General features: G+C 46.1%; 1 protein-coding gene and 1 long non-coding RNA gene across 14 annotated transcripts in view; one reads left to right on the top strand and one right to left on the bottom strand.

Annotated features, from left to right (window-relative positions):
* Positions 1-23,031, bottom strand: part of DLGAP1 (DLG associated protein 1) — a 322,151-nt gene that overhangs the window by 52,277 nt on the left and 246,843 nt on the right. For 7 of the 8 annotated variants that reach the window (XM_027088554.1, XM_027088553.1, XM_027088555.1 and 4 more), the window contains one exon: positions 6,157-6,533. In XM_027088554.1, the coding sequence (XP_026944355.1) occupies positions 6,157-6,533 (377 nt within the window). The remainder of the gene's footprint in view (positions 1-6,156; positions 6,534-23,031) is intronic. The other variant, XM_027088560.1, reaches the window with a different exon arrangement.
* Positions 13,471-23,031, top strand: part of LOC113610413 (uncharacterized) — a 13,660-nt gene continuing 4,099 nt past the window's right edge. The window contains exons 1-3 of one of the 6 annotated variants that reach the window (XR_003429077.1): positions 13,657-14,819; positions 21,373-21,817; positions 22,275-22,374. This is a non-coding gene — a long non-coding RNA (uncharacterized LOC113610413). Of the gene's footprint in view, positions 14,820-20,377; positions 21,818-22,274; positions 22,375-23,031 lie in introns of all 6 variants that reach the window. The other 5 variants (XR_003429074.1, XR_003429075.1, XR_003429073.1 and 2 more) reach the window with 5 other exon arrangements.

The raw sequence follows: 23,031 nt of genomic DNA, 5'->3' as shown, positions 1-23,031 counted from the left end.
TTTTTTTTTTTTTTAAATAAATTTATTTATTTATTTTTGGCTGCGTTGGGTCTTTGTTGTGGCACGTGGGCTTTTCGTTGTGGTGGCTTCTTTTGTTGCGGAGCATGGGCTCTAGATGTGCGGACTTCAGTAGTTGTGGCTCGCGGGCTCAGTAGTTGTGGCTGACGGGCTCTAGAGCGCAGGTTCAGTAGTTGTGGCACACGGGCTTAGTTGCTCCGCGGCATGTGGGATTTTCCTGGACCAGGGCTCGAACCTGTGTCCCCTGCATTGGCAGGTGGATTCTTAACCACTGCTCCATCAGGGAAGTCCCTGTAATTCTTTTTTTTAAATGTAATTTAAAAACTCCAGCAACCTAAGTGTCCATCAACAGATGAGTGGATAAAGAAGATGTGGTACATATATACAATGGAATATTACTCAGCCATTAAAAAGAATGAAAATTTGCCATTTGGAGCAACATGGATGGACTTGGAGGGCAGTAAGCTAAGTGAAATAAGTCAGACAGAGAAAGACAAATACTGTATGATACCACTTATATGTGGAATCTAAAAGATACAACAAAGTAGTGAGTAGAACAAAAAAGAAAGTCTCACAGATATAGAGACCAGCTAGTGGTTACCAGTGGTGAGGGAGGGAGGGGCAATATAGGGGTGAGGGAGGAGGAGGCCCAGGCTCTTGGGTGTAAGATGGGCTCAAGGATGTATTGTACAACGTGGGGGAATACAGTCAATATCTTGTGATAACTATAAATGGAAAGTAACATTTAAAATTTGTATAAAAAAGTTAAAAATTTTTTAAAATAAAAAATGAATTTTACTCATTAAAAACCCCAAAACCTCTAGGGTATTTTGGGTATTAACTTCTTCTAAATAAACTTTAACATCCCATTGTCAAAACCCTCCCCCCAGTCTCGACTAAGTGATAAAAATCACATAGGAATTTTCATTGAAATTTCTTCAAATATTTGTATGAATTTTGAGAGAATTGCCATCTTTACACTTTGGAGTATTCCCATATAGAAATATTAATAGCTTTCCATTTATTCATTTATCCATATCCTTCCCCCACCCACCCAGGACTAGAATACCAGAAAAACACCAGAAAAAGTAGTTGATGTGAGTTTTGGTGACATATTATATAAAAATGCATATTTTTAAATACTCTAGAATCATATTAGTGCTGTGAGTTGCTCCCACTAGAAGAACACGTGAACCAAGATCATATGTTCACCACATCCGTCACGGGCTTTTGAATGCATGTGCTCATTGAGGGAAATAGCACATTTATTTATTAATCGGACAAAGTGCCTCATTCTGGTGACTTAGTTACTGTCTGGAAGCCCCAAGCCCACCTTCTCTACCCAGCTGCTCTGTGGCACAGGGGCCAGGACTCTGAAGACTACATTTCCCAGGCTTCCTTGCTCGCTGGCCTCCAATTAGGTTCTAACTAAGGAAGGTCGGAGGAGGGAAGGGGGCTTCCATCCTGTTTCCACCTTCTGCTGGCAGTTGTGGCTCCAACCCCAGCCCTTTCGAAGCCCAACAGCACGTGCGCCAGCCCTTGCAAGTCCTGGCACCAGACGGCCGTGCTCGCCTCAGTGGTCTGGGATGGGCTATATGGGCCTCTCCTCTGAGTGTCTGAATTTTGGTAACCCCGTCTTTCCCCTTCTGCTCCCCTAGTCCAAGGGTGACCTCTTACTGCATCCCTTTCTGCTCTCTCAACCATCCCATTACTGTAGAACCAATTTGGTGTATGAAACTGCCTCTGTGTGAGAAACGAGCACGGCTACCTTTTTCCTGAATGGGATTCTAACCGGTTCCGTATGGCTACACTCATGGAAATTAAAAATGCTCAGGATGTCAGACAAAGTACGATGCTGCAGCGTTACACTTTGGGGTAGTTTCAAAATTACCCAATGAAATTTTTTCGAAAGATGCACGATAGATATTCCCCTTAAGAACCGTGATGCTCAATGCACCGGGAAAGGGAGAAAGAAAGGAAGCAGGGGTCCGAGGATGAAGGACGTTGTACTCTGTTCCAGCCTCGCCCCACCTGTCCAAACTCAGCTTATTTGCATCAAAGCGTTGTCATCTGCTTAAGCTTTAGTCATTGCAGATAAATTTACCTCTCTGACTTTAATCCCCTTAGTTAGATCCAAATATTGACAAATGTCACCTCTCTTATATAGTATGTAGGGTAATCTACTTAAATTTATGAAGAGGCATTCAAAAATTTTAAATACGTTGCAGGTTAATTAAATCTCTGTCCTGAAAAAAATTGAGAAAGCCCACGGCCGATGATACAATGTTAGTGTTTTTGGCTAATCAAAATTTTAAAGGAGGATAATACTAATAATAACAATCAAACCTAATATTTATTGAGCCCTTAATATGCCAGGCACTATGCTTTGAACTTTACATATATTGTATCCATCAGTTTTTTGTTTTTAATTTTATTTATTTATTTTTTGGCTGCGTTGGGTCTTCATTGCTGCACACGGGCTTTCTCTAGTTGCGGCGAGCAGGGGCTTCTCTTCGTTGTGGTGCACAGGCTTCTCATCGTGGTGGCTTTTCTTGTTGCAGAGCACGGGCTCTAGGTGCACGGGCTTCAGTAGTTGTGGCACACGGGCTCAGTAGTTGTAGCTTGTGGACTCAGTAGTTGTGGCACATGGGCTTAGTTGCTCCGCGGCTTGTGGGACCTTCCCGGACCAGGGATTGAACCCGTGTCCCCTGCATTGGCAGGCAGATTCTTACCGCTGCGCCACCAGGGAAGTCCCTATCCATCAGTTTTTATTACAACATATAAAGTACCGATGCAATAGCAACTATTATTATTCTCATTTTCCAGATGAGAAAACCATTAAGTAATTGGCCTAAGTTCACACAGGCTGTAAAGTAAATAATTATAATATTAACTATTAGATATAGATTAAATTTAAAATGTTGGGAAAGGCTTGAAAACTCTGACCCTAAAAAGGTAAACTGTGAGAAAGAGCCCAAGGTCCTAGTAGCACATATTTGGGGGATTAGGATTTAAATTAGATTACAGTGTAATGAAATTTGATGACTATTTTGTATCCTAAATTTAAATTTACTTATTATTCTCCATCAAAGAAGCAGCATAATGTGGTCACATTAGATGCCAAGGTACAATCTAGGCTCTGTCAACATAAGATGTGTGACCTTGGGTTCTCACTTCTGTGGGAGAGACAATAACCCACCTATGCCATAGGGCTGCTGTAGAGGCAGAATGAGACAACCATATAAAGCACGCCGTGCTCTCATATAATTTCTATAACTGTGAACAATGATTGGAGGAAGAGTAAGAACAATTCTTTAGCTCACTAAAATATCCAGATATTCAAGAAGCAGGGTGGTCTCTGAAACAAAGACTTTCTCCCCAGCATTATTCGTGAATTTCAGAGTAGTTCCGTCTTACTGGGTAAAAAAAATAATAATATAAGTTGGATATCATATAGTATATGAATGTTTTATTCTAAGAATTATTTAGAGAGTAACCTAACCAACCAGCAGAACTGGGAGGTGATTAAGATAGAAGCTTTTAAATAAAATGAACAGTAAGACAGATAATTACCTTTAAAATACATTGTTAAGTGAAAAAAGGCAAGATATAGACTAGTGTGAGGTATATGCTGCTACTATCTGGGTAAAAAGGGGAATGAATATATATTTGCTTGAATATGTGCAAAATACCCCTGCAGGGAGATGCAAATATTGGTTCTATTGATTTTCTCCGGAAAGGAGAACTGACTGGCTATTTTTTTTTTATTTCATTTATTTATTTATTTATTTGTTTATTTATTTATTTATTTATGGCTGCTGGGTCTTCTTTTCTGTGCGTGGGCTTTCTCTAGTTGCGGCGAGCGGGGGCTACTCTTCATCGCGGTGCGCGGGCCTCTCACTGTCGCGGCCTCTCTTGTTGCGAAGCACAAGCTCCAGACGCGCAGGCTCCGTAGTTGTGGCTCACGGGCCTAGTTGCTCCGCGGCACGTGGGATCTTCCCGGACCGGGGCACGAACCCGTGTCCCCTGCATTGGCAGGCGGATTCTCAACCACTGCGCCACCAGGGAAGCCCCTGACTGGCTATTGAATAGCAAGGGGAGAGAGGCTGGTCACTGTATGTCTTTTTATAACTTTTGAATTTTGAGCCATAGGAATATATTATCTATTGAAAAACTAATGTAAAATAAAGAAAAAAAATTTAAACATTAAGGAAGTAGAAGAAAACTAACATTACTGGGTGCCAATTATGTGCCAGATAAGAAAGGTGGAATTTTTTAAAAATTACGGTAAAACAGACATAAAATTCTCCATTTAACCCTTTTTTTTTTTTTTTTTTTTTTTTTTTTTTTTTTTTGCGGTACGCGGGCCTCTCGCTGCTGTGGCCTCTCCCGTTGCCGAGCACAGGCTCCGCACGCGCAGGCTCAGCGGCCATGGCTTACGGGCCCAGCCGCTCCGCGGCATGTGGGATCTTCCCGGACCGGGGCACGAACCTGCGTCCCGTGCATCGGCAGGCGGACTCTCAACCACTGCGCCACCAGGGAAGCCCCCATTCAACCCTTTTTAAGTGTACAGTTCCTGTGGCATTAAGTACGTTCCCATTACTGTGCTACCATCAACACTACCCAGCCCCAGAATTATTTCATCCTCCCAAACTGAAAGCCTTACAGGAAGCTGGATTTTGTAAACTCCCTCCTTCAAATAATCCTACGTGGGCTCGATGAGAAGACAGTCTCAGGAAGATGAAATAATTTGCCTGGGACGACACAGAAGACCGGCCTCTGCTCTTCCCTACCCCTTGAAATCCTCTGGGCGGTGGGAGGGAATTAACTCCTGGGATTGGGGTTGGGGTGAGGGTGGGTGGAGGCTGACTTCAGGCCCGGGGCCTCCTGCTGGGTCATCTGGTCCCAAGCACTCGTGCTACAAGTTCTTTTAGGAAACTTGACAAGTCGTGCCATGGTAACCCGTTGGTTATAAAAAAGCATTTGACTCATTGCTACCAGAGAAAGTTGAATTGTCCATTCAAAGTGGACTCTGCAGAATGGATGGTGAACATCCATCATCGTTGTGAAAACGTCCCCCACGCCCGGTGCCTAGACGTGCCTTAGAGTTGGTTCAGTGTGGATAGATTTATGGGCCATCACGTCAGGAAGTTATTATTCAAAGGGCACCTGCGGAACGGTACAGCACAACAAAAATGGGGGGAAAGAATGACTCTTCTCCACGGATGGGAGGAAATTTCTAGCAGGGTAAGCCAAGCTGAACCCATCTAACAACCAAGAATCAGTTTGATCTTATCGTTGGGCAATAGAAAACAGAGAACTGAACTGAGAAGCCTGCCGGAGTATCTACCTTTTTAATGAAATGCATGATTAAATGGCCCACAGTTACGCTGACCCTGGTGCACATTCTTTCCTCATGATGCTGTGATGGGAGTTATTGCTTTCCACACTCTCCTTCCCTTTGGTCTCACTGGCCATCACTCCCATGTCTGTGAGAAGTGGTTCGCATTTTTGTTCTCGTGTGGTTACTCAATAGCGTTGAACACACTGTAACACCATCCAGTCATCCACGTTGTTCTTGGATGCCCACTCCTTTTTTGAGAATCAAAATGTGCATTAGGAATTGAGGACACTTTATGTTTGATTGTGTTCATGTTTGTTTAATTCTCCTCCCCTTGTCTCACCACATTCAATTTCGAGAACAAAAATAAAAGCTGCTCATCAACTATACTTCAATTTTAAAAGATTGGAATTTTGGGGGGAGAAAAAAGATGCTGATAATGTCTATAGACAAAACACCTTCGTAATTTTTTAAAATCACATTTCACAACGTACAGGAGTCCAGAGCCAGTAATTTGAAAGTCTGGTCCTACATCATCCGAAATGGCAAGATAGTGAATCTTCTGGAAAAAAAAAATGGGGGGGTACATTTCTTCATTTGGGGTTCCTATTTCTTTTTTTTTTTTTTTTAACAAATTTATTTATTTTTTTGGCTGAGGCACTCAGCTTGTGGGACCTCAGTTCCCCAAACAGGGATTGAACCCAGGCCGTGACAGTGAAAGCGCCGAGTCCTAACCCCTAGACCGCCAGGGAACTCCCTGGGCTCCTATTTCAAAGGACAGAAAGGGAGGCTGTTACCTGTATCCCAATGGACAGGCATCGATTCTTCTTGAAGTGGTCCTTCTTCCTGTCCTCTGCAGTGATGGTGGCCATGGCGGTGGTGGTGGTGGTGATGGTGGCAGCATTGTTGCCCATGTGTTGACTTGCTGGGCCATGGATCTGGGCATTGGCGGCTTCGATGGCGGCTGTCAGAGCCTTCATACTGTCCAGGCTCTCCGTGGAGTTGCTCAGTCCAGACTGGCTGATAATATCCCCTCGCTGGCCCTGTCCATCCATGTAGGCGTCCTGGGCCGACTCTGTGCTACTCTGGGCTGTGATAGAAATGAAAGGTTTCGTGGTAGTTCTGGGTGGGACTGGAGGTGGTGTCTTCTTATATGTTGTAATGCAAGATGACACTGGAAGACAGCGAAAACAAAGACACTGATTTCTGCATGGGTTTTAATTGTCAATATTGTAACTGACATCCATTGGAAATTAGGGCCCACGAAACACACCAAGACATTGAATGTGAAGACAGGTCTGTTGATAGACTAAGTGAGATCCCTCCTTAGGAGGCATATTTGGGCCTCCTCTAAGGCGACACCCTCATACGACTGAGGGGGAAGGAGACTGAAAAACACTGATCTCTGAGATGGAAGTTTCTAAAATGGAGATTAATATGAACTGACATAAAACAGACAGGACTAGCCATCTGTAGAAATCTTCCCGGGCAACAGGGCACCCTGAGAGATAATGTATAACACGGAAAAGACCTGGGAAATCTTTGCCTTCTCAGGGAAATATTAACCACAGCTAATGCTGAACAAAGTAACTCATTGGAGAAGATTCTGGGGGTCAATAAAGAACATTGAAAAAAAGAAGAAAGCAAAGAGGTTGTGAGCCTGCGTGTTCTAATCCTAAGAACAGGGCAAAGTGCCCGTGGGGGAGGGGGAGGGGGAGGGGGAGGGGAGGGGGAGGGAGCAGGGCGCCGGTGCGGGGGGCTGAGCTCAACCCACTGTCTTAACTTCTTACACCTTGCTTTTATCTTCATTCCGTTTCTCCTCCCTCCTTTTCTTTTTCTTTCTTTCTCTTCCTTCCTTCCTCCCTCCCTCCCTCTTTCCTTCCTTCCTTCCTCTTTCTGGGTATGTGCTCACTCTATAAACTTTAGTTCTGAATTGTGTTGCTGTTTCCGAGCAGATCCGTCCTCTGAGAGGGAGGAAACCACACACACGTCTCCTACTGTAAAATAAATGTACCCGCTAGTTGGGAGATCAGCCTGCGTGTGGCCTGTAGGAACCCACTCCCCAAAGTGCTGTCCTTCAGGGCGACGTGATCAGCCCAAGGTTCTGCACAGTGAGGCGCCCCTTTTGGAGGTTCCCACTGGAGCAGCCTGCAGCCCCTGTCTGCAAACATCTGAGGGTAAACCCAGGGTCTTGAAGAAGCTGTACACACTGCTTCTCAGCATTCCACATCTGTGGAGCACAATGCAGTAAAACACAGATTGAAGAGAATGAAATTTCCACGTGGGAACCGCCCCCTGGTAAAGAATGATTCCTTAACCAGCTTTCTAAAGACTTTTGTTGAGTCCCCTTAAAAAATGGTTCAAACTATTGTGTTTCCATCACTTTCTCCCCCACCTCATTCCCAGCCCCAGCCTCAGCCTTTCCTTTTGGGACTGTTGTTAACACCAGATCAAATAGTCCTGACTACACAATGCTAGCTAGTTACCCATGGTTCTAGTTGTCACTCGCTGAATGAAATACTCACTTCGATATTCAGGGTGTTTCCTGAGGTCGCTCAAAAAAATCATCCTATAATGAACAATGAACAGAAGGATCGCATTTCTCTGCCCTGCTGTTCCACTGCCCTGTGATTTGGTGTAATTTCCTTAACCATAAAAGATGGGGACAGAAATGTTTGGCTACTTCCCAGGGCTTGCCCAAGAGTTGAAGGAAAAGAAACGCACAGATGTCACATTACAGTATCACATGTGCTCTGGAGGTGAGGGTAGCCTGAATAATAGAAATGCAGCCTCCTCTCCGTTACCTGGGACTGGCAGAGTCTCCCCCAGGAAAACCTTCCATCTCAGCTGTGCGTGAATCACACATCTTTAAATAGGAACAGAGCTCAGCGGTACGCACTCCAAACTCCGCAGCTTTTAGCTAACGAGCCTGGGACCAGCAGAGGGAAGCTCACAGCGCCGGCGGAGGCAGAGCTGGAGCAGGACCAGCCCGGGCTCAGGTTATCCCACCAGCCACAGGGAAGCCAAGGGATGCAGACAGGCGCACCGCTGATGTTTCCCCTCCCTTGATTGAGTTTCATGCACTGTAACCACTGAGGAGCTACTTTCCGCTTCCCAGGAAATTTGAAGGGGAAAATGCTCGGTGTCAATTACTCAGCTGCACACCCGAGTGGGTGGGCCGGGGAGGGACCATCATTAGGATAGAATCAATCTATCTATTCGAATCTAAGAAACTAGATCATTTTATGACTTCTCCTACAATGTGAACTCATTACAGTAAGTCCCCTACATTGCGAACTTTCAAAGATGTGACCGTGCCAGCTGTTGTGCTGTACTACTGTACTTTTCAAGGTACGGTACTGTAAGAATAAAAATGTTTTCTTTATTTTTTGTGCTTGTTTTTTTTAGTGTATTATTTGTGTGAAAAGTATTATAACCCTATTACAGTACAGTACGACATAGCCGATTGTGTTAACTGGATACCTAGGCTAACTTTGTTGGACTTATGAACAACTGGACTTATGAATGCACTCTCGGAACAGAACTCGTTCCTGTGTAGGGGACTCGAAATGGGTTCTCAGGACATTCAGCCCACCTATATTCCACAGAAATTAAGTGTCACTTTCCAACATCAAATGTCTGATTCTTTGGATTGTTCACTGCTCCTTGTGAGCTATCCCCAGTTTCCTTCTTGGGTGTGGATAATCAAAACCGGACAACGCGGCCAAATACAGTATCGTATAATTTGCTGTGATTTACAGCACGATGTGGTACCTATGATTGGGGGCTGGGGGTGTCACCTTATTTCCAGTGTGATGTCGGGGTTGGCTACGCACCCCCTGGGGCCAAATGCAATTTGGCGCCATCTGGTGGCTGTTATCATTTCCTCTTCGATATCAATAGGGATAATTCTGGGGACTTGGATCGCCGGGGACTTTCAGGACAGCAGCAGCAATGCTAGGCATCCACTAGGGTTAGACTGGACAGGGAGGACCCTGGGGACATGGCTTCCTCAACAGGCTGGCCCAGCCCCAATGCCCAAAGGAGGTAAGAATTTGAGATGGCTCACTCTGAATTAGGGGACCATCCGCCATGGGGTTACATCCCAGGGGCTTTACTATGAGATTTTACTGGTGTTTAGAGCTTGGCACAATTCTGCCAGGGCCATCGGAGTCAAAGAAGCACCACCTGTCAGTCATCAAATAGGAATTTTAAAGGAATTCAAATCTTTAAGATTACACTTTGAGGGCGAAGAAAGGAGACCCAACACACAACTCACACTTCTCGCAATTCCCTTCCCCCTCATGCCCCAGTTCTTGTGCATTTGAGGCTGCTCCAAACACTCAGACAACTAAATCCCCCAATTTTCCCAGCATCACGCTTTCTTAGTTTTGCAGGCTAAGCCTAAACACTTCTCTTCTCTCTTTGTTGTTGTTGTTTTGTTTTTAAAATTCTACTCTCGTGATTCAGCACCACGAATGATTTAGAATGCACTGAGGTCTGGGCTTCCCTGGTGGCGCAGTGGTTGAGAGTCCGCCTGCCGATGCAGGGGACACGGGTTCGTGCCCCGGTCCGGGAAGATCCCACATGCCGCGGAGCGGCTGGGCCCGTGAGCCATGGCCGCTGAGCCTGCGCGTCTGGAGCCTGTGCTCCGCAACGGGAGAGGCCACAACCGTGAGTGGCCCGCGTACCGCAAAAAAAAAAAAAAAAAAAAAAGAATGCACTGAGGTCTGAGCACCAGGAAGCATGTGGTAGAGTGGGGCCCAAGGACGGTGAAACACAAGTTAATAAATCTTGTCTGGTCAAGACAGAAACAAAAATGAGGGGCTTACATGCAGTAAGGGAAACACTTCGCTTGTTTAAGAGGAACATTCTCAAAAACACTGATTAAAAAATGCAAGTGCTCCTTTTACTCAAGTGGAACTCGAAAAAGAAATGATGCTGTTGGTTTAATCATTATTACCGCTTTCCTTTGTTTATTTGTTCATATCAGATACATTGACTTTTTCCTCCTTTGGGTTCTGGTGATGTGCTATCCCAGAGCAAAGTTGGCTGAAAAGTCTCCTATCCATTTACAAGAAGAGTCAGCAGGAACAGGTTTCCAGATCTCACTGTCATTACTTTCATTCACATAATAGTGCAATGCAGCAAGAGACCAGAGATCGGTGAATTAAGAAAAAAAATTTTTAAAAGAAGAACTTATGGAGAAAAACAAATGAGAACAAATTCCTACCCTGTTTCAGTTTGTAGCTGATTCTTCAATATTTTCTCCATTTGCATAGAAAGATAATGCTGTTGTTAGTCTCAGAAAGACCAGAGCCAGGGATTACTTTTGTCTGGGGTGGTGAAGGATTTCTGGAAAACTACCTGGACTCTCTTTTCACTCCGGTTATCCTATGTATGTCAGCTGGACACAAAACAGATGTAGGAGCAAACCTACTTTTTATTTCTTCTTATTAATATGGACTTACTGGTTGAGCGAATGGGTCACACACTCTAAAGCTATGTTGAGGAATTATTTAGCAGTTCCTGGTTGCCGAACGTTAGAAACGCTTTCAGATACGAGAACAAGCCCATAAGGAACTACAAATAAAAACACAAAAGATCAACAGAAGAATTCCAAAATGTACAAGTACAGGGCTGACTTTGTAGGTGTAAACGAGCTGTCCTACGTTGTTCTTAACCACAAAGCAGGCTGTGACTTGATCTGCTTTTACTAGTAAGAGCAACTTTGGATTTGCAGTGAGTCGTATCAGATGGTCTGCTCTTGCTGAGTCCAGACCACCAGAGAGAGAAAGGCTGCCTGGAACGGTCTAGTTTCGGTCTAGTTTCTATCGAGGACAAAGGTCTCCCGATTTGTGTGATTTGGTCCAGCTGAACAGGAGGTTAACAAGCCCTCAAAAGGAAGTGCTTTATTGGAAAAGAGATTTAAAAAGTGGAATGGGGCTAACAGTGGGGTGCTGGAACTGGCTCTTATCAGCTGGCTAGATTCAACTGTGCAAATCCCTCCCCAAGTCTGTGTTCAGTGACATTTCCTTGCTAGCTTGAAACTGACCTTGGTTTGAGTGTTTACACCACAGGAATTGGCAGGTGCTGTGACTCAGTAGGTATCCCCCCCAGAGAGCTGGTTGTTAAGCATTTCCAGCACACCTACCACACAGACCGGGTGCTATACAAAGTGTAACCCACAGACAGGTTTGGATTCACAAAGTATCTGATGAGTGCACCGTGAGATAGGTCATGAAAACACCCAGAGGGAGCGTTTAGAAACTTTATAGCAATTCTACAGAGATTCTGTCGTTGAATCCATTAGAAAGATGACGGCTTGTCTTTTGCATGTTTTTGTTTTTTTAATTTCTTTCTTCTAGTAATTCATTTTTATGGCATTTTACCAAAATGTTGACCTGCAACAGATTTGACATCCAATAAGAAAACAAACTGTCCATCACCAGAGATAGTTTGAGAAGCACTGATTTTGGAACGTTCGCAAATCCAGGGGACAGGGCAGTGGTATCGCACGTGAGATTGAGAGACTAGAGAGGTAACTTGAAACTACAGCCTACTTTAGAAAGCAAAACGATATGGAGAGGCCAAAGGAAAGAAATGTGGGAGGACCTAAACTTGGGACATAAAGGGAGGACTGCACAAATCCAGGACGGGAAGAGTAGACTTGTGGTTTTAACGTCAGGTAAGTTGTCTGTTTCTATGAAGGTGTGTCTGCATAGATGTGTGATATCTAGAATGAGGGAAGGATTGCCTTGCCGCCTTCCTGCCCTCCCTTTAAGGGGAAATCACAGGGTTCTCTGAGGACCATGTCTTATAAGGAATGGTTTAGAAGAGAGGGTGTTTCGTTTGCAAGAGAAGGTAGTCGGAGGGGTTTCCCATTATTTCGAAGGCTATTGTGTAAAGGATGGCATGGACTCAGGCCGTATGAGGCCCGCAGGGAAACCACAAAAGGAAAAGCTCAGAGAGGCATAAAGAATACTTTTCTAGGAGTCGGTCGTCCAAGGATGGAATATGGGGCCCTCGCTGGGGAGTGAGCTCTCTGTCTGAGAAGTAGGGACCCACTGACAAGGATGCTAAGAGAGGAGGCCAGGGAGAGTTACCAGCAGGCTGTTGGTAGCAGTGAGGGATGTTCTGGCATCCTGGGAGCACATATTGGCACCGATGAAGACAAAACTCTTAATCGAGAAGTTTGCTGCTGCCACTTCCGGGCAAGCAGGCCCAGAAGTGCTGAATTTACAATGAACGGTGGAGATCATCGTCCCCGGGGTGACATGCTCCCCAGTCTGGACTGCCCCATCAAACGCCAGACAAATCTGTGATCTAGCTGGAGTCCTTCACATGATAAAAGCACAAACCCAGGTGAAAACAAAGTTGATGAGATGGAGAATGAGTCCAGACGCTTCACCTGCCCTTAGATCAACTCAATCACCGGAGAGTCCATCTTTCCTCCGTAGCACACGCTGTGCTAAGAATTTAATAGACAGGACTTCCCTGGTGCCCCAGTGGTTAAGAATCCGCCTGCAAAATCAGGGGACACGGGTTCGATCCCTGGTCCGGGAAGACCCCACATGCCGCGGAGCAACTGAGCCTGTGTGCCACAACTACTGAGCCTGTGCTCTAGAGCCCGTGAGCCACAACTACTAAGCCCGCTGCGACAACTCCTGAAGCCCTCGCACCTACAGCCCATGCTCCGCAACAAGAGAAGCCACCGCAACGAGAAGCCCATGCACCGCAACGAAGAGTGGCCCCTGCTGGCCGCAACTAGAGAAAGCCCGAGAGCAGCAGACAAGACCCAATGCAGCCAAAAATAATTAATTAAAAAAATAATTTAATAGACATGGTCTCACGACCCAGATAGATCTCACTAAACCCATTTGTTTGATGGTAAGACTGAGGCTCAGGGTAGGTAACTGACTTCTCTAAGTCATGCTGCTCCTAGATGTTCACACGGCTTCCAATCCCACCTCTTCTGTTCATGCAAATCGCCTGTATTCATCCGCATAGTAAGCCTTCCCTGAAACACCGCGTCCAGTAGAAGATAACGCTCTCCACGAGGAATTCCAGGAAACTGCTCCTAGCTCAGTCCTCTGGGAGTCCTTTGACCCAGAGGACTGAGCTAGGAGCGCAAAGGTCTGGAGGATGAATGCATTTGGAGTGGTCAGCAAGGGGTGCCCAGCTGCAACTTGAAAAATTTTGCAAGAGGAGAGAAACTCCATGAAACAAAATACACATGGAAAAATCGCTCCTTTTTTTCAAAATATTTACAGCTTAACATTTACAGGCCACCCAAAGTGTGGTGGTCAGCGGTCCGCAGCCTGCTGGCCCCATGGTGAGGCGTCGGTGATCAGAGGGCTGCGGGGACTGCGCGCAGGGCTCCTGGGGAGGGGGGGGGGGCAGGGCTTCTGCTGGCCTCTGTCCTGGTTAGTTTTGGCTCCAGGTACGTGGCTATGGGACTGATTACCACCAGAGCCATCCGCCACGGAAACCACAGAAACGAGCTAACCTTTCCTCCCTCGAAGTAGAGAAAAGCAGGCTTGTGTACGGGTGGAGGGGGGCGGAGAGGGATGTGGACAGAGAGGGAGGGGTGGTGTAAGAACTCTTGTAGTCATAAGGCTCGCCAGTTGGTAGTTACTAGTATTCCAGACGCTTCCTAATGCCAGACAAATGCCCGGAGCCCAGGCTTGTCTGGCTCAGAGATCTATTCAGCCGATAGCAGCCCGGCCCTGGTGGGGAGAGCAGATCTTTCAGGGAGCAGCCTCCATGGCTAATCAAACACAACATTGTTCTCAGAAGGAAGAATGGAAAGGTTTGTTTCAGGAGCATAGCTTTTTTTTTTTTTTTTCCTTTTGAGGCACCCGAGTTATTTTAACAAGTTGCTACAAAACTTGGGCTTCCTGAGGCGAGGCTGTCCTGCACAGTGCATGTTCTGTCCCAAACTCCAGGGAGGGAGGGACCCGAAAATTAGTCATTAAAAAAAAAAAAAAAGCCCCAGGCACTTCATGCCTGGAAATGATGTAAGACGCAGCCACTCCTCTGTTAGAACTACAACCAAACAATGCTCGGCGATCGCGGCAGCTGCTCTCCAAATGTCAGCGCCAAGCCCGGCCAAAGGGCTGGAAGGCCACCGAGCCCAGGACTTTGTGCGCTACCTTTGTCGCCCACATTTTCCCCAAGCACTCTCAGGACCCTGGCAACAGGTAACGTGGCAACCTTTGCCTTCTAAAACGGCAAGCGGCAGGATTTCAGAGAACAAAAGGATTTTTTGAAAGCCAGCTGCATCTCCCTCGCCACCCCCTACCCCCCCCTCTCCCCCCCCCCCCCCCCCTCCCCCACCCCAAGTATGAGAAAACAAAGTATTGCTGCGGCAGCCCGGCTCTCGAGCGCCCCCTGATGACCAAGCTCGGAACATCACCGATGTACCTTTCAAGGTACAACTTAAGTCCGAGGCTCCCAGGTAAGTCACGCTGGGACGCGGGACGTCTGGGCTGCGTTTGCCCAAAAAACGCAGAGTGGAAGTCAAGAGTCAGAAGTCTTGCTTTTTAATTTATCACCTCAACAAAAATTTTACCCGTGCTGCATGGTAAGATCTCTGGGTTGAGGTTGCTGACCTTTTTTTTTTTTTCCAAAGCATCCGCTAGGGCAACAGTTTTTGTTTCCTTGGCAAGCTGAAAAGCAAAAACTGCTGTGGCCATTTGGTTAGGTGGATGGCAGTGAGGATGAATAGGCAGGAAACTGAGGATTCCTGGTGGGTGGGACTTACATTTTCCGTTTTTATCTGAATTTGTCGGTTGTTTGCAGGAAGCTTGCAGGTAGAAGCATTTCTAATTCCCATCGCTTGTTTCCAGTTAGTTGATTTTCAAGGATGACTGAGGATTTCCAAACTGCAGGCCCAGCTTCCCAGAGAGCGTGCTTTGCAGCCCCACCCTAGCTCTTTTATCTCTGTCTGGGGCAAACACCCACGAAAATGCCAAGGGCAGTAGTTTTAACCAGTCTTCTTCCTCTCAGGGCTTCTCCCGCCCTCCGTGGTCTCTGATTTGGAGGAAGGACTACAGTTGTGAGCTGCTGGTAGCTTCTGCCAGGCGTGAGGGCATCCCTCTTTGTTCCTCTCTGGAAATGTTAACCAGAAACTAAGAAAAGGGTTTAGATCAAAGTAACCGTTCTCTTCAAAAAGTTCCATTAATTAACTAAATTAAAGGAAGTTAAGTGCTGTTTGGAGGAAAGTCATTTTAGAAGGCCCAGGTCCAGGGACGGAGGTCTAAAGCCTCTATGAGAACCTTTAATGAAGCTTGGCAACCAGTTAATATGAGAATTTGAGGGTTACCCTGTGTAAAACCAGTTGTTGCCTAAAATCAGTCATTTCAAAGGAACATCTTGAAAGTAGACAGACATGCGGCTGGTTGTTGCCTTGATCATTTCATAGTAAAGATTAAAAACTGAGGACTCTGAGTAAGAATCATTTGACCGGTAGCTCAGGTGAGTCATAACCTTCATAGAACTAGGCACAAAGGTTCACAGCAGGATGTTGAGAACGCCTGGCTTACTAATTTGCGAGGCGGGGCCGTTGCTTCCAGCAGGGAATGCCTTCATGATTTCATGGCTCATTTTCCCAGCCTCTCCAACAGATGCTACTGAGTCATCCAAGCACACAAGTGACTGCCCTGGCAGTGTCATCTGTTAGGATTAAATTTCCATTTGTTCCATGACTTTATGAAGCAATTTCTAACGATTGAATCAGATATACCACTTCCTCTAGGATCTAGGGATTTTTTTTTTTTCTTTTTTAATGTTTGTAACATTATGTGAATTTTTCAGAATTTGTCCCAGCCAAGTCAGCAGGTCTTCCTGGGTTGAATGGACTATTTACAGGAGGGGAAGATTCAGGACCCAAGGTCAGGGTTACAGAATGAAATAAGGTTTCCTGTTTGGGCAGCTGGTCCCACCTCCTCAGGTTCGGGCAGACTGGGTCTTGTTGGAAGATAACAGGCCTGGGATACCTGGGGTAGGGATGGTGCCAGGAGTGGGGAAGGACATTTTGCTTTTAAGCTTCTCATCAGCTAGCTTTCATTTCTTGTTAGATGTCACTCCTTAGCAATACTTGCCTCTATTCCCTGTTAGGTGAAATTTTTTATTTTTTCCGGACCAAACTGAGAGAAAGGAATTAGTTAAGGATGTAAGAATCACAAGGTCAGGCATTGTTGTCCGTTGTATTCATGACAACCACAGTACTTAGACCGTGCGTGGCACATAGTCGTATGGTGGTAAATACTTGTTACGTGAAGGAAGGAACAGGGACGAGAAGGGATTTCCTGGAGAAGCAGAAAAAGGGACTAATAATTAGGAAAGCAAAGTCACCAGGGTAGAAAGAAAATGAACACTCAGCAAAGCCAGTCTCTGTGACCTTGGATGTTGCAACATAATCTCCCATCACTGATGCCCACCTCTGTTTGGCCTTGGTCAGTTGCTGGCCGAATGCAGCAGTGATTGGCCAGCTTTTGACGTGGAGCTAGAATGTGAAAGGCCCACCTCGTATTAGCTGGAAGCAGTTAGTCCTTTGGATTATCCACTTAGCTTCCTCCACCCTCTCTGCTGGGCTTTATCCTTGTGGGGCTGTGATGCTCACTGCCCTTTCCCCAGAGCAGCTGCCTTTCCTCCTCCGTTCCTTCCACTCCTTATTATTCTTTGACTTCTTATTCCTGGTCTCATTTCATGACACCTGTACCATGGACCTAGAAAGCAAGGGAAACCTGGAATGCAATCACACAGCCCAGCAGGACTCTCTGCCGTGGGGCCGTGTCTGGGACACACAGCGGAGCTCAGGGGGTACAGAGCTCTGAGGCCAGGTGGAGTGGCTGACTGGCTCCAGGTGGGAGCAGGGTCTCGGGCACACACTGCCCACTGGTCTCCCTTGAAACGGTGAGCTGGCCATGCAGAGCGAGGGTGCTGTGTCCAATCCCAGTGAGGTCATGTCTCATGGTGGTCCGTTGGGCTGAGTCCTCACTGAAACCTCTGGCTGGATCGATCAGGAGCCTCTGCTCTCTGGCCAACACCCTGGGCTTCGGAGAGAAGGCAGACCTTGTGTCAGAGCAGCTGACGCTGCTGCCCTGTGGACAGAGGGCTTGGCAGGCTGGCTCCATCTGGAGCAGAAGCTTTTGCATCAGACAAACTGGGGGAAACAGGATATATGAGGAAGCAAAGAAGAAAGAAAATGTATCCAGCATGTCTTGCTGTCAGTTGGAGGGCGATGAGAAATAATTACCTGTATCTGGAGAGCAAGGCATGTAAGGGGGCCTGATCTGTGCAGTGAGACAGTTAATTATTCGTCCGACTCCTTTCCGCTTTCCTCTCTGAAACCCCCCTCCTCAAAGGAAAAACAGGACAGACTTTTTCAGTTAAGCTGTGGAATACCGTCTACCAGCCCGCTGGGCCCAGAAAGGACACCAGCCCCTTACTGACTTTCAGATGACAGGATCAGTGCTTCAAAATGACACCTCATTATCCAACTGTGTCACTGACAGATGAGGACACAGGTCCAGAGAAGAACTTGGCCGGGGCCCCCCAGTCTTCTTCAGTCTGTACCACACAGCAAACACCATCAGCCTTTACAGTGGGTTCGTAAAGGCCACTTCAGACTGCATTCACAATTCCACTGTACAGTTGGGTTTTGGTTATTTGCCAGGATTAAATAAAAATATCAAGGAATCCTACACTGTTGGTGGGAATGTAAATTAGTACAACCGCTATGGAGAACAGTATGGAGTTCCCTGAAGAAACTAAAAATAGAACTACCGTATCACCCAGCAATCCCACTCCTGGGCATATATCCAGAGAAAACCATAAAAAAATCAAAAAGACACACGCACCCCAATGTTCATTGCAACACTATTTACAATAGCCAAGATATGAGGCAACCTAAATGTCCATCAACAGAGGAATGGATAAAGAAGATGTGGTATGTATATGCTATGGAATACTACTCAGCCGTTAAAAAGAACGAAATAATGCCATTTGCAGCAACATGGATGGACCTAGAGATTGTCATACTGAGTGAAGTAAGCCAGAGAAAGACAAATGCCACGTGATATCACTTATATGTGGAACCTTTTTTTTTTTTTTTTGGCCATGCCACATGGCTGGTGAGATCTTAGTTCCCTGACCAGGGATTGAACCCGGGCCCACAGAAGTGAAAGCACGGAGTCTTAACCTCTGGACCACCAGGGAATTCCCTGTGGAATCTAATTTTTCAAAAGTGACACAAATGAACTTATTTACAAAACAGAAACAGACTTACGGTTATCGAAAACAAACTTAAGTTTACCAAAGAGGAAACGTGGTGGGGAGGGATGAATCAGGAGTTTGAGATGAACGTACCCACGCTACTATATATATAAGATAGATAACCAACAAGGGCCTACTGTATAGCACAGGGAACTCTACTCAATATTCTGTGATAACCTATAGGGAAAAGAATCTGAAAAGAATGAACATATGTATATGTATAACTAATTCACTTTGCCGTACACCTGAAACTAACACAACGTTGTAAATCAACTCTACTCCAATAAAATGTTTTTAAAAATCCCAGCAAACTGGTGAGGCCAGCACTAAAATCTACCAGTTTACTCTAGCTACTGCCCACGGCATCCTCATTCACTGTGTTTCCTGGAGCCAGGTGCCTGGACCTATTATCCCAGCTCCACAAGTGACTGGAGGCAAGAGAGTTTGGGTTGCCCACCTTCTGCAGAGTGGGGTCCGATTGGAACCTGGGTTCTTCTCATCTAAGCCTCCGTTCTCTTCTTTTAAAGAGCTGCCTTATATTTCTGTCATTAAGGTTCTCCTTTGAACCCTCATGAGAGCAATGTCCAGAAGCCTTTTTCTGAATCTCTTGGTCAAACGTGCTTGGAATTCAGAACTTTTTGGATTGTAGAAAGCTGATTTGCATGACATACCCTGGGGGGCCTGGGTACTCTAACCCGTCTGTCTGCAGGAAAAGGTGAAACAGTCACACTGCAAGTAGCTGCAAGGTCAGGTTTTGGCCTATGGCTTTCAGAGCGCTGAAGGATGGTGGCCACCCACTCCTTCAGGTGCCTCGGTACATCAGAGCCCGCGCCCCCCCCCCCCCTCCCGCCAGGGACCTCCTCCTCCAGGGCATCTCTGGTCCTGGATGGAGCTCTGGCCCAGCCTGGCCCAGGAGGAGAATGGGGGATGGGCAGTGACTGGGTGGTGGTGGGCTTGGCCTGGTGGGTGGGCAAGGTTTCTACATCTTTAAGGAAAAGAGGAATCCGATTTCAAATTTGATAATACTTCTGACAGTGTCTCTCTTTCCTCGACCGTGTGAGTTCTGGGTGTTCATTGGTTTGTCACTGTGTTTCACACACCATTGGCAGAAACACCTTTGTTGGTTTTTGTTATAATGGTAACAGGGGTACTTGTAGGGGCTTTTAACTGGCCTCTTCCCACAGTGTGGAATGCTGTCTATAAAAATTACAGAATTAGTAGTCTGAAGATAAACGCTTGGAGGTAAACACTTCGTATCTGCCAGGTTGTGTGCTTGTGTGTGTGTGTGTGTGTGTGTGTGTGTGTGTGTGTGTGTGTGTGTTTTGAGCCATCCCTTCCATCATTCTCTCCCCCATTCTCATCCTGTACCCTAAAGCTATGATCTGACTTCACAGCCAAAGAGATAAAAGTAACATTCTTCTCCTTGGCCCACCATACTTTGGACTGACAGGAGGGTGATTCCACGCTAGGTCCAGGCTGGCTGCAGCCCAGGACACGCACCTAAAAGTTGATCCCTAAGGGCATTCCTCATTCATTAAAGCTCTACCCAGGGCACAGCTGGAAAATCATTTTCAGATCACAAGTTTTTATCCCACATTTCCAATCCAAGAGATAACAGACAGACTCCATGTAAAATAGCTTGAATTAAAGAATAAACCGTTGTGTGGCTGGACATGTCCATGAACTGCAGGCAGAAATAGATCAAGCACTAGAAATTTTTTTTTTCTTTTAATCTAGAACAAGCCCCGCACTGCCTCCTGGTGTGGATTACACTTTACTTTTCGAAAGGAACCATGGATAGTAAAGCGAAATCATTTTGATTCTTTTGGATTTCTACTGTCGTAGGTGAAAGGTTTTATTCATCAATTCTTTGAAAAACCAGCTATACCCACTGCAAACCTACCAAATGAGAGGATGTTAAGCTGTTCAGTGGGTTGTACGTTTGGGGCCTTGTTTGGAATTTCAAGCTCATGTTACGGGACTGGCCCGTGGTTGCAATTTACACCGTTTATCAGTAGGATTGCTGAAGTGCTGAGGTGCCAGAATGCGGAAACACTGGAGGAGACCCGCGCTGGTCTTTGGATCAACATTAATTACCAATAAAGAGTTAGGAAATTGATCACAGGGAAGGGAAGCATGTTAATGGCCACCGCTCAAAGGTTCAGCCCCGTTCAGTTACTGATAACCTTGCGACGTCTCCAGATAAAAGCCAGCCTTGTCACCCCCAGGCACCTGGCTGAGAGGTAATAAAACTGTTGCCTTATCTTCTAAGAGTGGAGTTGGTCCAACCTCAGTCCGAGGTAATTACAGTAAACTGAAATTGCCTGTCATTTACAAAAAAGGGAAGGCGTAAGGCGGGAGATGGTGTTTGTCTCTCTCCTTGGATTTTAAAAAGAAAGCAAGCAAAACAGCCAGAAGTTTTCCAGGGAGTGAGAAAAACAGCCCGGCTTGGCCACCCTCTCCTGGGGGTAACGGATTGCAGGCGGCTCAGGTCCCCGTGACGATCTGAAAGAGAGGCTCACGCTGATGAAAATCCAAGCAATCTTCTTAGTCTGTCCTTTCTAAATGTAAATGACAGAGTCGGAGCCCTGCTAGGGAGGGCAGGAAGTCTCAGTCTTACCCAGTGACTCATTCAGTGCTGTTAGCTCCAGAAGCTGGATAAAAAGTTTTAGCAAAAGCAGCAACAAATCTACTTTAAATACTAGCACAGTAAGGAAATTCCTCTCTTTCAGGCCGAATGCCATCCACACAATAGAGCTCCTGTCGACATCTCATTTACAATCTACCCCCAGGACACAGACAGGACCATTTCCATAAACCCGGCTCAGAAACACCTATTGTTCAAAATCTTCAACTAGCCACAGGCTACCACCACTCCCTATTGTTTTGTAAAATAAAAGATTTCGAAGGAGCCAGATTGGGACCTGGAAGCTCTGAAAAGAGGAAGGAAAAAAGTCCCTTTGACCCGATGCTGTTGGAGAACGTGCTTGAAGAATAAAGTTAATGGATTTTCATTTTTACAAGAAGTGCATAAGCAACGCCCGCTCCCTTCCTGAACTCGTGATCGGGGATTCTGAAAGCAGTGCCAACGGGTTTGGTACCTGAAAAGTCAAAGGCTCTACTTACCCTATTCTCTGTCTTACAAAAGCCCTGATGGCAGCCACAGCAAAGCACCAGGTGAGTATTCGATCTGGGTTGTTTCCTTGGGATTTATAGCTTGACTCTCCTTTCTAAGTAGGATTTTGAGGCTTGCTGCAGAACCTACCCCCTGCCCGAGGACGAATGGTTTCCTCCTTTTCAACACCACCATTTTGCTCCCTCTTAGTAAAACCTGGCCACTTTCTGGAATTACATAATGTAGCCTTTAGACGCTTTTTCTTCAGATAATCCTCAAATGAAGAGGTACATTTGTGTTGACCAAACAAAATGGGCATTTCTCAAAGACTCAGTGTCTACCCTCCGAGTAGATCTTCAAGTTCACTTTCCCTATCTTAGCAAGTAACTCCTTTTTCTACCCAGAGTTCAAGCCACAGCTCTGGGCATCACCTCTAATTCCTTTGGGTCCTTCCCTCCTATCTCTTAAATCCTTCTGGAATCCTTCCACATCCTACAATCCACCTTTCTGCTTCCCTAGATCCTAATATTTCCTCTCTGGAAGATGACAGCAACTTCCTACCTCAGCGTTCCTCAAGCTACCTGTTGTGACTTCTTAACGGGTCATGAAATCAGTTGAGGTGGGTCATACAGTTTCACCATTAAAAAAAACACAACGGAATAGATTAGAAAACGTCAGAGTGCATCAAACAAAGGAAGAGTAAATTTGGTTTCCGGACGCTTGTGTCAGTGTGTGTCCCGAGATCTGTGTACCTTCTGGGTTAACAGGTAGAATGTATCTTGTCTGTCAGGAGTTTGAGAAATACTTTTCTAATTGGTCTCACGGGCTCTGTCTTGTCCCTGGCTCCAAACTTATACACGCTCAGAGCAGGAGGGGGAGATTATGAACGGAACCGGCTGACAGCTCTGCCCTCGGGATAAAGACGTGGGTCTGGGGCTTTGGAGATTCTAATTACTTAGTTCCTCCTCATCCTTTCAGGTTTCAGAACTCTACGTCCTCCCGACCACTTTTCCTTTTAGCTGTTCAAGCCACCAAGTTCCCTGGCCTTTGCAGAGGGAATTTCCCTATAGGAACGTTCTGTCCTCTTTCTCCTTCAGGTATCAGCTGAGGTGTCGCCTTTTCCAGGAAGCCTTCCGGAAGTCCCTCTAAATGCCTCCTCTTAGTTCTCATGAAAACGCCTGACTTTTTTTTTTTTTTTTTTTTGCGGTACGCGGGCCTCTCACTGTTGTGGCCTCTCCCGTTGCGGAGCACAGGCTCCGGACGCGCAGGCTCAGCT

The sequence above is a fragment of the Aethalodelphis obliquidens genome, unplaced genomic scaffold (assembly GCF_003676395.1).
Source record: "Aethalodelphis obliquidens isolate GAN/ISIS:26980383/991018 unplaced genomic scaffold, ASM367639v1 scaffold63, whole genome shotgun sequence".
Classification (NCBI taxonomy): Eukaryota; Metazoa; Chordata; class Mammalia; order Artiodactyla; family Delphinidae; genus Aethalodelphis; species Aethalodelphis obliquidens.
The sequence above is the reverse complement of the archived record's forward strand: the minus strand, read 5'-3'. Positions and strand labels throughout refer to the sequence as shown.